The sequence below is a fragment of the Gallus gallus genome, chromosome 4 (assembly GCF_016699485.2).
Source record: "Gallus gallus isolate bGalGal1 chromosome 4, bGalGal1.mat.broiler.GRCg7b, whole genome shotgun sequence".
Taxonomy (NCBI): Eukaryota; Metazoa; Chordata; class Aves; order Galliformes; family Phasianidae; genus Gallus; species Gallus gallus.
In genome coordinates, this window is record NC_052535.1 from 31,007,455 (window position 1) to 31,019,661 (window position 12,207).

The following is a 12,207-nucleotide window of genomic DNA, read 5'->3' on the forward strand; positions in this document are numbered from 1 at the left end:
TACAGTTAGACTGTTTCCACCTGCCTGCTCAAGTGCTGGACATGCAAGATAAAAAATGCAATAAACAACGTAATTCATTAATGTTCATTATTAATTGATCTAAACAGGACAAGGAGCTTTTTTCCCCCCTTGTGTACATGGAACGGAGCCATCTCTGACATATGTAATACACTACACCTATTAAAAATTACCTCAATTTTTACCTTATCTTATTTTGAGCTCCTGAAGTTAAAAACGGGAGGAAATGGTTGTGAAGGCACTTGTTCTCTTTCCACAAGAATATCTCCTGGTATTTGCATCAGTACACAAAGCAGATTTTTGTCTAAATCTATCACAGTTTTGGGAGTGATGTAACCTTTCAAGAGAATTTACATTTTTATTGCACTTCTCCTCCTGTTGTTTTTTTTAGCTGTTGTTGTGGACTTCAAAACACCCAGACACAGCACCTGAGCTTTAACATTTCAAAGAAACACAGCTACATTTTCCTTGCGTTCAAACACATGAGGAAGCAAGCTGAAACAAGGCTGGATTTACCATTATCCCTAACTGCAGTAGTTACTGTATGTCATTTGTATCTTAAAGTAGGATTCCTAGCTAACTCTTTACTGCTATTTTCACTACTATAACTTTGCAAGGCAAAATTTTCTTTTGAAAAGCTATCAGCCAGGCACAAAAGATATTTGGAATAGTTCAATGGCTTCTCAATATCCCTTCCTAGTGACAGCAAACCAAGAAGGAAGTCTGCATAGAATACTGGGAATAGTATCAGTGGAGCTTAGAAAATACGAAAGGGGAGAATATACAAAAAAAAAATCGTAAAGAAAGTGAACTAAGAAAATCACTAGAAAGAATTAGATATCAGGATGGAAGGGAGATTATATTGGCTGCAGTTTTTAATGTTTGATGTAGATAAGATGCAACATCCTTCACAGATCTACGTAAGGTCATAACCCTCCACAAAGACAGGGTCCTGTTGAGTCAAGTGTTAGGAGGGAGTGAACTGTGGTCCAAATGCTGTTTATCTGGCACCTCGGTTTTCTGCAACAAGGTTCTAGAAGCACTCATCTCTCAGAATAGCACTCTTCCTGCTCCCTGCAGCTCTCTGGAGCCTGAAGAGGTAGGACTGCTTCTGCATGGGTTTAAGTTACGAGCCAGAAAGCATTTGACATCACTCCCTTTTTATTTGCAGTTGCTTTGAGCATTGTTCCCAGCCCCCTCCCCACAATAAATGAACACTACATTAAGGTGAACCATTCATTCTGCTCACTAGCAACTGCCACGTACCTTTCCCTTTCCACTTCTTATTCTTTAAAAATAAATACATCGCTAAGCCTTTTAGCTTCAGTTTCACTGACAACTTGTTCTGCAATGTAGCACTCTTTCCAAGTTGTGTTTCTAAACACACCTCCAAAATGCTGGTAGGGTTCCTCTGGAACGTTTTGGGCAACGATGCAGAAGGCACTTAAAATCCTTTACTTGCAGAACACTGAGATTTTTTGTGAGACTAGGTTCTGTTCAACTGCCTTCATTTTATAGATTAGGGAAGAAGAACCACTAGAATGATAACATTAATTTTAGCTTTAGTTAAGGTCTGTTTAATATGAAGTGCCCACTTTACTCTGGCAGACAAATTACCAATGGGGCAACTAGAGAATGCATGAATGATAATGTACAGACAAGCTTTTTATTATTTATTCATAGAAAACAGTGGGTTTTGGTGTGCTGCTTTGAAAAATGTTCAAACTAGTAGAATATAATGAAAGCACAGTGAAAATTCTATTTCATTAACATTTAATCATAAATTGCTCTTTAATATAAAACATAAAATAAAAGTCTGTCATAAGCACTTAGGTGCAGAGAAGAGAGGAAGTCTTCAAAACGGGAAAGGAAATATTGCAGTGGCTTTCACTGTGCCTGTTATCTGCCACTTCAGAAGAACAAAATAAGTACAGAAACAACAGTCTTCAGCCAAATTCTCAAGAGCTGGTCAGGAAGAACCTACTTAGACATTTCTAACATTTAGACATTGCTAACGCCTACAAACAAAGAAACAATTAGTTTAGCAAAATGACAACAGCTCAGGAGCAGCAATCTTCAACAGACTTTATAGAACTCTGCCACCCAGTAGAAAAGCAATCAGAACTTCAAGATGCCAGAACAAATGCAAAAATATTTCCTAGGACACATCTGTTACCATGTTTATTGCGTAACAAGTATTCTCAAATTCCCCTTAGAGGTGTACAAGAGTGATGTACAAATAAGCTGTTGCGCTCTACAAACCGTCAAGACTTATAGAACACCAGATCTTTAGAAAATACTCTGCCTCTCCAAGACCTCTTCTCAGAGCAATGTTACCGCTTACTCTACAAATACAATATCATAGTATTCACATTGATTTGAATGATATCATGCTATTGATTAGCAAAATGCATCTACAGACACAGAGGGTGCAGGCCACTGCAGACAGCCAAAACATCTGTGACAAAGAACAGAGTAATTATCCTTACTGAAGGTCATCCATCAGCAACTGCTATCTGTAAGCCTCAGTGGCTTCCAGATAACAGAATGTCTTTCTTCCTCCTTTACTGGTTATTTCTTTAACAACTGGCAGCCACCACCTGAGCATAGGACATACATGCAGCCCCTTTGACTTTTCATTGCCCGTGACTAAAAACCTATGTCTTCCTGTCAACAGCAGTCTAGGCACACGCTAGAAAATTCTTTAAGAAAGAAGAGAAAATAGGTATCATGGCACTATTGTAAAGTCTTTCTATGAGCTACCATTAAAAAAAAAATCTGACAAGTCAAGCAATCAACTTAATACACGGCCATGAAGCAAGAAAACGCAAAACAAAAAACGTCACCTGCTTTGCTCATTTTCCCAAAGGCTGCTGAAGCAGCGAGCCTTGCAGCCTGCTCAGGAAGCCAGCACCTAGGCAGCAAAGGTTTTCCCAGAGGTGAGATGATTTTTTTCAAAGGAATATAACCCCCTTGAAAATGCTTCCTTTAAGCAGACTCCTCTGTTCTACACTGATGAGGATCAAATTTAAAACCTGTGTTGGTCACAGTTGAATTAAGAAGATCAGCAACCCTCCAAGCAAGCAGTTTCCAAGTTCAGTTTTTCCCAATCAAGCTTTTTGCTACTAGGGAACCTTAACAGGCGTTCTTGCACCGACTGTGCATGGTAAGGAATTGACATTGCAGGCATGAAATGATAAATTAGAAGTAATTGCCGAGGCTGTCATTCATGAATTGTGGGCCATTATCTCTTAATGCATCTGGAATCCCAGAGTGAGCAGCTTGCGATTCACAAAGCACTGCTACGTTGCTGTGCTGCATGTTGGGCAGCAGTCCGGTAATGAGTCCACAAATGAAACGCACAGCTTCCATTTAATTCAAAGATGATCCAAGCTACCTCTGGCTGAGGCGCAATAAGACGTATCACTGCATCTCCTGATGTCACTGCTTTTCTTGCTTACGGTTTTTCCTTGAGTTACTTGCAAGCTACGCTTGGACATCTGCCTTCAAAGAATGGCTTTTATTCTTCCCTAAGCAGGTCGGTTTACCTTGGTACAGTTCTACCTAATCACAACGACAAATGTAAAACATCCTTTAGATTTGTGATCTGCAGCTATTCTTAGCATTTCCTCTCTTCCATAACCTCTGAATAGATAGTACAGTATCTCTAGAAATAAAGCCTTTATCCTTAGAGGAAATAAGAGCTATTCCTTTTGGTCATCCACTTCCAGTCATTGCTTTAAATATTTCTAAAGGAGAGAATCATCCTTCTTTCTTGCTAAAATGTATTCATGAAAAACAAACTCTCATATAAATTCATGATTGAGTTATACAGACTTTAAGATTCTCTACTGATTTTTCCTTCAGCTCCTAAATCACATCTGTTGTCAGTTAAATCTCATCACATTTCTCATTTGAACTTATTCAGAGCACTTATTATGTAAGCTCAGTCTCCATTAATTAGCCTTGCTATTTGTTGTAGTCAATAAAAAGCCACAGCCACTCACCTCGCATAGCAATTTCTTACAACAACTTTCCAAGGCAGATGAAAGTTCTCTTGAAATTTTGTACAAATCTGCTATCTGCTATCATCATCAGACCGATCACACTGCACTACACATTGCTGCTATTCCACCACCTATCATTGTAAGTTTTTTTATTTTTAGATCTGCTGCCACACTATTTATTTCCTAGAAATTTGCAAATGAGGCAAGAACGTCAACTTTTGGGACCTCCCAACACTGGAGGACTGAAGAAACTTCGCTCGTTAATCTCTGGATTCCAGAGACAGAAACATTTCTCCTCTGAAATTAGGAGGAAACCCCCCCCAATGCATTATTTATGCCTGAGAAAAACCTAATGCTAAGAAGTATAAAAGAATTAGGCTCCAGGTGTTTTGGTGTATGAAACAAAGCAATAATAGTGGACATCATGAAGCGTAAGGAAAATGATAATCTCGGTGAAAAACAGATACCACAGAGACAAGCGTCACAGAAAATTTTACATTACAATTAGTATCTTTGCATTCAGTGAAGTATTTCAATCATACTCAATCATACTTGTGTTTCAGCGTGAACGAGTATAAGATGAAATAAGGAACAACTGCTTATTCCATGAATCCCTCCCATCCGGTGTTACAATTGATGGAGGAGTCGCGTAGAAAAAGAATAAGAATTGTAACTGCATGACTTGCAAAGCGTATGCAAAACTGATCAAGCGGTCTTAATTTTACTATTTCTTAACTTGTGAGTACTTAGCCCTTACATATCTTTCAAGACAGAGAATTTTTTAATTCTGTAGTCAGTAGCAGATACTACACAAGGAAAACTTCCTTCATCATCTGGGCAAAGAACACGTGACAAAAGGACTATATAGAGTTCTCCAAACTCATTTGTATGGAGCTGCAATTTCTCACAGGCTGGGCTGCCATTTTTCCCACTTTATGCTCACCAACTCCCTTCTCGATATGCAGTAGCGTATGTCTGTGGTAGTGAGGGACAGATGCTCAATCTCTACAAAGATCTATGTGGCTCCAGGGAGTACTGTAGCATCCTTTCTCTCATATTAGAGTTCACTATCCTGAGGCTGTTTCCTATGTGGTAGCTTACCATGTTGCTGGTCGGTCTTTAAGATAGCTCTCTTTATCTTATTTTTTGAAATGAGGATGTATATTTAAAAGACATACCTGTCCAATAATAAGGGGGACTACAACAGTCATAAACAGCTGCGAGAATATAGATGTAAAAGGCACAGAGGAGGATGATCCAAGCTACAAAATAAAAATATGCCATTAATATTCAACTTTTTCTTTGTATATACAGTTATTGCACATTCATATACTTTTATTATATGCATAAAAACTTGGAAGCTGTGCATGCATATTTAATTATTAAGTCCTAATAAGGCATTTGGTATTCCATGGTAACAAAAGTAAAACAATTCCTGGCTGATTATGTGGCAACGTAAAGGAATAGTCCCATCAATATTCATTTTATTGAAACCCTACTACATGCATCTGCAAAGTAAATCATATTAGCATTTGTGTGACGACAGTTTAAAATGACAGCGAGTGAACATCTTTCTAAGCTGTTAGCTCAGCAAACCTTACTATTTATACGCACAGCAAGCAACAAAAAGATAGTGGTTGTTTTCAGAATAAAAACAATAGTAATAAAAAATAATAGTGAAGATATTTAGCCTTTACTTCAATAACATTACAAAAGAGATATCTACTGGAAGCATATAGCTATTCTTTCACCATGATAGGTAGACAACGATGGGCTTTGTCTTCAAATAGGTGATCTCTTCATTACTATTTTAAATACTAGAAGTATTTTATTCTTTAAGGTGCAGGAAGAAAAGATGAATCAAACAAAGCTAAAGGAATTTCTGCATAGGAAAATATTCACTCCTTTTTCTCTTATTTTATACTAGGCCATTTAAAAGTTTCAAGCAACTTTTTAACATTCTTTTAACAGCAACAGAATATACATTAAGAAATACATAATAAGACAACTGAAAATAGCATTGTCAGAGCTTCCACAGGCAACCGCTTGCTTCTGGAGTAGAGCAAATGACATTAAACGGCGGATTTCACAGGCTCACATTATTCTGTATTTTGCACATCACTTTAACAAATGTCAAAATGATGACAGAATTCAGATTTTTTTTCTAAATGATGTTGATTTCCTAAAACATCCTCACATACATTACTCTTATAAACTACATTCTGACTGCATTACACTTTTGACACATCCACTGTTGAAAGCTACCTGCAGGCATGATAGACAAGGTGATCATAGAGTGGGACCAGACGAAGTCTATTATAAACGTACTCCATCACTTTCTTTCGTACGTCCCTTTCTGAATATAATTCAAGTAGAGAACTTTAAACAAAGCACGGGGGATACAGCTACATGTTTCCTATGTCTTACTTTAAGTGGCAACATCAGGTGAGATTCAGTCCAGCCATTTAATAAATTAGAGCATCTCACCCACTTTGTATGCAATCCCATCATCTCTAATTCTAACAACACGGACACAGCAGACGGCTGGAGTGGAGCAGGAGATGACATCCTCACTGAGATGTTAGGTCTGCAAGTGCGAGAGCACTGAGATTACAGAGTCTGAACTTCTCATGGAGGCAATAGGGAGAAGCGAGTGCCAACAGGGGAAGATTCAGATAAGCCACACGAGTACCTAAATCTAGACAGCACGGTTATCCCACCCTCAAAGGAAATGGGGGGCTTCATGCATGATCCGTTGCAGAGAGCAGAGCTTCACAATACCACCACACCACACTGACGGTCATCTCCTTGTTTGAATTCTTGTAAGGAGCTTCTGAAATTTTAAAAGGTTCATAGTTTTTCAAACTGTAGACTTTTCTTTTTTTTTTTTTTTGCTATGCACTGAGGAGTTAAAAGCATTACTTACTGGGTATTCAAAGGAGCTTTTTGAAGTGAAAGTGAAGATTTTTAAACTTTAAAACCTGCCTGAGTCACAGAGGAGAGAATCTATCTAAGCCGTCCACATGCCAGGCCCGTCTGCACAGCTTCATGAAACCGTGACGCTTTGACAGTGGCTCTTGTGTACTCTTATAAAAACACAGATTGCGCTTCTCCGACTGTTTTAAAGTTTTATGCTTAGTGGGTGCATAGTCGAGAAAGAAAAGCTGTTTAACAATATAACACACTGCTGAAAAAGGCAACAAGTCAAACTTCAATGGTCTTGCCACTTTTTTTTTTTTAAATATTACTTCACATATAGCATCTTCAAGCCAGTGTGGATTCATAAGCACTTACTATACAGAGAAATTTATTTAGTTGTTTATTTTTTATACAGCTAGAAATTGAATTACAGATACTGAGGTGGGATGCTAAAGGAAACCACTCAGATCACAGATCAATTTTTCTAGGAGAAATACAATTATTCAAAGGAGCAATCTTCTACCTCAAGGTGTGATTCACCACCTTCTCAACTTCAGCCCACCAACGCGGGCTCACCTTGCCGTCACCTGGACAAGCAAAAGACTGTCACAGATATTTCAGGTAACCGTCATGCCCTGACTACCTTTTAAATAATGCAAATATTCACCAGTCAGTCCATAACGTCAAAGCAAATAAACGATTCATTAACTCTTGTTTCTCCCAGATGAAGAGAGTTCCTCAGGCACACCTGGTCTGTAAGAACAACTCTCAAAATTTGACCACAAAAGGTCAAATTTTGCTGCTTCTAGTAGGACTCCTTCCTCTCCTGGATGATTCTATGGCCACACTATTTTTGATGCTGCTTCAGCCAAATAGTTAACAATCACGTTACTCCGTGTCTCCAGCACCTTCATTAGTTCCTCCAGAATTGAACGGAGCTACCCTCTTTCTTGGGTCCTTTAGAGGTTCTGATACTGTGCTACACCACAGGCAGGCACAGAGGTTTGGAGTAGTGCATTTGCTCATCTCAGTGCCCCTTTCCTGCACTGCTCCAGTATTACAGTTCCCTGTTCCACTCATAATACCAACATTATCTCTTCATCAAACAGATTTCTGAACTCCATTTCCCTCCCGCATACTATGACAATAACTTCAGAGAGCCGCTTGGTTATAAGGAAAATCTGTTAGACAACAAATCTATAAACTTCGGCATCACCTTAACCTTAAATCTGCCCAGAGAAAGACTTGGAAGATAAGGTAAAAGTTGAAGAAAGGTGAAGGCAGGAACTTCTCAATCACACAGAAGAAAGACTTCATTACTCAGACCCCGGGAAAACAGAGGCTAACCACAAGGACTCACACATGCATAGGGATCTGCAGGTAACAGATGCAGAAGTTGAGCACAACTGCCTCAACATCTGCAGTAAGCAGACTCATCAGCTCACCTATGTAAATGTTCCACGGAATCTCAGGCACTGCTCATGTCTCAGACTATCTTTGAACCCAGCCAGTTAGGAATTTGGCACTTCAGGAACAGAGGAAACAAAATATTTACAATGATTCTGATCAAACCTTTCTATACGGTCCACAAATGTAAATATTCTGTCTGAATAACTACATTTTCCTCATGTTTTAGCTGGATCAAGCTAAATTCTGTACTCTGCCATGATGAAACAAACAAAACCAACCTCAAACACATAGATCTGCACTGCACTAGAACCAGCACTGTGTTAAAGTACCTGACTTGGCTGCCCTCCTTCTTATAACAGCAGCCATGTCTAAATATAAAATTATCTTCATAGGAAAAAAAAAAAATATGGAAGCCCTGTAGGAACAGGTGTAGAAACATCACAGATTCAAGCTGCTATACTGCATAGCGGCATGACAGTGAAAGGCATGTTAATGAATGAGGACTGTTTGAATAAATACTCAAAAAAAAAAAACCCTTGAAAATTCTTTCTTATGGAAAGGAACAGGCACTTTTCCCTCAAATAATCTCTGTGATTTCAGAAAGATAACTCACATGAGCAGGGGCTGCACCTTCTGCAAGCGTTTGCTAGATATGGCTGTAATAAGAGGCTTCCAGGCAGATCTTTCCAAACAATTCTGTCACCATGCAGCATTTCAATCCTGACCTGCAGCATTCTCACTAATTCAGTCCTAGACCTTTCTTCTCAAGAGACTGTCTGTTTCAAAAAAACAAATTATTTAGTGGATTTGTGTACGAGTCTGTGGCAGAAACACTGGCTTATACTTAATTGATAGGATGTACTCCCCTGGTTGTGGTAAAAACAAAACAAGCAAAACAAACAAACAAAAACCTTCGTTGCATAACACTAAGACAATTAATTCCACTTTCAGGCCTAGCCTGCTCCACAAGCCAGATGCTCCCTCCAATCATCCTTCTGGCTGACTGGGGAGGTATCACAGTGGGTGTTCCCATGCCTACAACTGCCACTGATTCAGAAGACACACACCTCCTACCAGTCATACCAAATTATAATCCGGTGTCACATGTGTTGCACATATTGAGTCCACTTCAGAGGCAGCTGTCCTTTGGGGCCTTACTTTTCCAGCGTTCTCCTCTAATTGGCATGTTTCCTCAGATTGTGTCATCATGCACTAATACATCACCAGCCAACTTCAGCCTTGCCATTTGTTAAGCACAGACAAGGAAGGGAGATGGGGTGAAAACAGGAAAGAACTGAGGGGGAGGGTCATAGGCTGCTCTCTTACACGAGATGTTTAGTTCAAGCTTTTCTTTTTCACCTTTAGTTCAGGCTATTCTGATACTTGTCTTTTTAAATTGTCTTCAGCACTGTGATTGCCACTGCTTCTAGTCACTCTCATGCAGGCCAGACCCAGCCGCCCCCGAGTCCTGCCAGGACCACCATGTTCCAACCCCTTCATGTCCTGCTGCTGAAAGGAAGTGTTACGTGGTGTGCTTTTAGAAAAGACTTGGATGGGATACTCTTCAGTAATGAAGAACAGCAAACAGGAGTGACCAATTGAATGTCTGAAGATGCTTCAGCAAGGCAAACTATTTATCTTAACCAACTTCCAAATAAAAAAAAAGAAAAGCAGTAGGTAATCTTTTTACCCTCCTGTGAATATAAGCTTGTCCAGCTGCCAGTCTTCAACTTATTCAATTCATAGGAATTGCAGAAGGTCAAAAGAGCTGAAATGGTCATTCCTGCCTAATATTTCACAATAGTCTGAACAGAGCTGCCTGGTCACTAGAATGTTCTTACTCTGCTGCTTTAAGGGCATTCCCATACAGTGGTTAAATCAGAGAAGTTTGAAGGGACTTCTGAAGGCCACCCAGTTCAACTCCTTTGCAATGAACAGGGACATCCACAGCTAGATCAGGTTGCCCAAGGACTGATCCAGCCTCATCCTGGAAGTCTCCAGGGAAGAGGCATCAACAACATCACTGGGAAATCTGTTCCAGTGCCTTACCACCCTCCCTGTAAAAGTTGTCCTTACATCTAACCTAAATCCAACCCTCCTTTGAGCTTGAAACCATTTCCCCTTGTTCTATTACCACAGATCCTGCTAAAGAGTCTGTCCCCCTCTTTCCTGTAGCTCCCCTTTAGATACTGAAAGGCCGCAATCAGGTCACCTTACAGCCTTCTCTTCTCCAGGATGAACAGCCCCAGCTCCCAGCCTGTCCTCATAGGAGAGGTGTTCCATTCCATGGATCATTTTTTTGACCCTCCTCTGGACGCACGTCAACATGCTGATATCTTTCCTGTACTGTGGACTTGACTTCTGGACATAGTACTCCAAGTGAGGTCTCAGGAGTGCAGAGCAGAGGGGCAGAATCACCTCCCTTAAATCTGCTGGCCACACTTCTTTTGATGTAGTATAGGATATAGTTGGCTTCCTGGGCTGCAAAGGCACATTGCTGGCTCGCATCCAGCTTCCCATCCACCAGTAACCCCACATCTTTTTTGGCAGTGCTGCACTCAATCCTTTCATCCCCCAGCTTGTATTGGTAATTGGGGTTGCCTCAACCCAGGTGCAAGATCTTGCATTTGAATTTGATGAACCTCACAAGGTTCACCTGGGCCCACTGCTCGAGCCTGCCAAGGTCCCCCTGGAGACCTAGATATCTCTAAGTGGGGTAGAGCAGCTGTGTGAGGGGACACCAGCTCCCAGAGACTGATCAAATGCCATTGGTACTGAACCAGTCTGCTTCCATTGGTTCTAACAGTAGGAGAGGTTTGCCACTGAGGATAGAGCTTCTATATCAAGAAAAGAAACAAGATTTGACATTCAAAAGCAAATAAGTTTCAGTTTCCCAGCACTAGCAGAATAAAAAGTATCAGAAATAACACATCTAAATTTTAAAATAAAGCTTTTAATTCTGCCTATCAAACCCAGTAAATTGCCTCTTTTGTCAGAGAAAGGTACTAGATGTACAACAGAGCTTGTCTTCAGTGGTTTGGCAATCACATATTTTAACAAATAGATCTTTTATTGTTATTCTTAAAAATTAAAAGCAGACATAGGTCTCTCTAGTTCTGCTAAGGAAAAGGAAAAGAAAAAATAGGTTCTGGTCTCATGGTGCATTTTGCAAGTTTTCGAAAACATTCTATATGCTTTTTGTGACCATGGAAGTTGATTTGGCACACGGAAAGAAAAACCCAAAAGCCTAGCTGTCTGCACATCTTCTCCTGTGCTGTTAAAAAAAAGTTCAAGTTCCATAATCAGATGTGCAGAAAAAGAAAATCTGACAAACTCAACTTTAAAAACAGTTTCCATTTATTTTTTTTTTCTTGCTTGCTTTGAAGAAGAGACTGGATATATTAAGTATCTCTTTGTTGAAGTAATTCTTAATCCTACTCTGGGTTCCTGTACGACACATTAAATACCATGCCAAGCCAAAAACAGTTGTCAATTTCAAAGCCTCTTATAGAGCTGTAAAAATAACCATCGGTATCCTCAAACTGTATCAGGGCTCTCCCACTTACAAACACAACAATGACCTTCAGCACTAGTGTAACAAAATGAGATCAAACATACAAAGACACTTAAGCAGGAGCAAGATGGTTAATACCCTAACAGAGCTGTGATTTCAGGACTAGTATCCAAAGATTCTGCTACAAGCATGGGGTGACAAACTGGAAACAAGTAGATCAGTACAATTTAGAACCTTTAGTATTATGCTCCCATGGAAAAGGCAGTGGTGACATACTGGAAGAAATAAATCATTTAGAATAGTTTGTACAAGGCTTGCATATGCCCTTGTGAAGAAAAC

General features: G+C 39.7%; 1 protein-coding gene across 5 annotated transcripts in view; it reads right to left on the minus strand.

Moving 5' to 3' along the window:
- Nucleotides 1-12,207, minus strand: part of SLC10A7 (solute carrier family 10 member 7) — a 151,577-nt gene that overhangs the window by 32,845 nt on the left and 106,525 nt on the right. For 3 of the 5 annotated variants that reach the window (XM_015276179.4, NM_001031131.2, XM_015276178.4), the window contains one exon: nt 5,204-5,287. The exons of the other annotated variants lie outside the window; for them this stretch is intronic. In XM_015276179.4, coding sequence (XP_015131665.1) covers nt 5,204-5,287 — 84 coding nt within the window. The remainder of the gene's footprint in view (nt 1-5,203; nt 5,288-12,207) is intronic. 5 annotated transcript variants of the gene reach the window in all.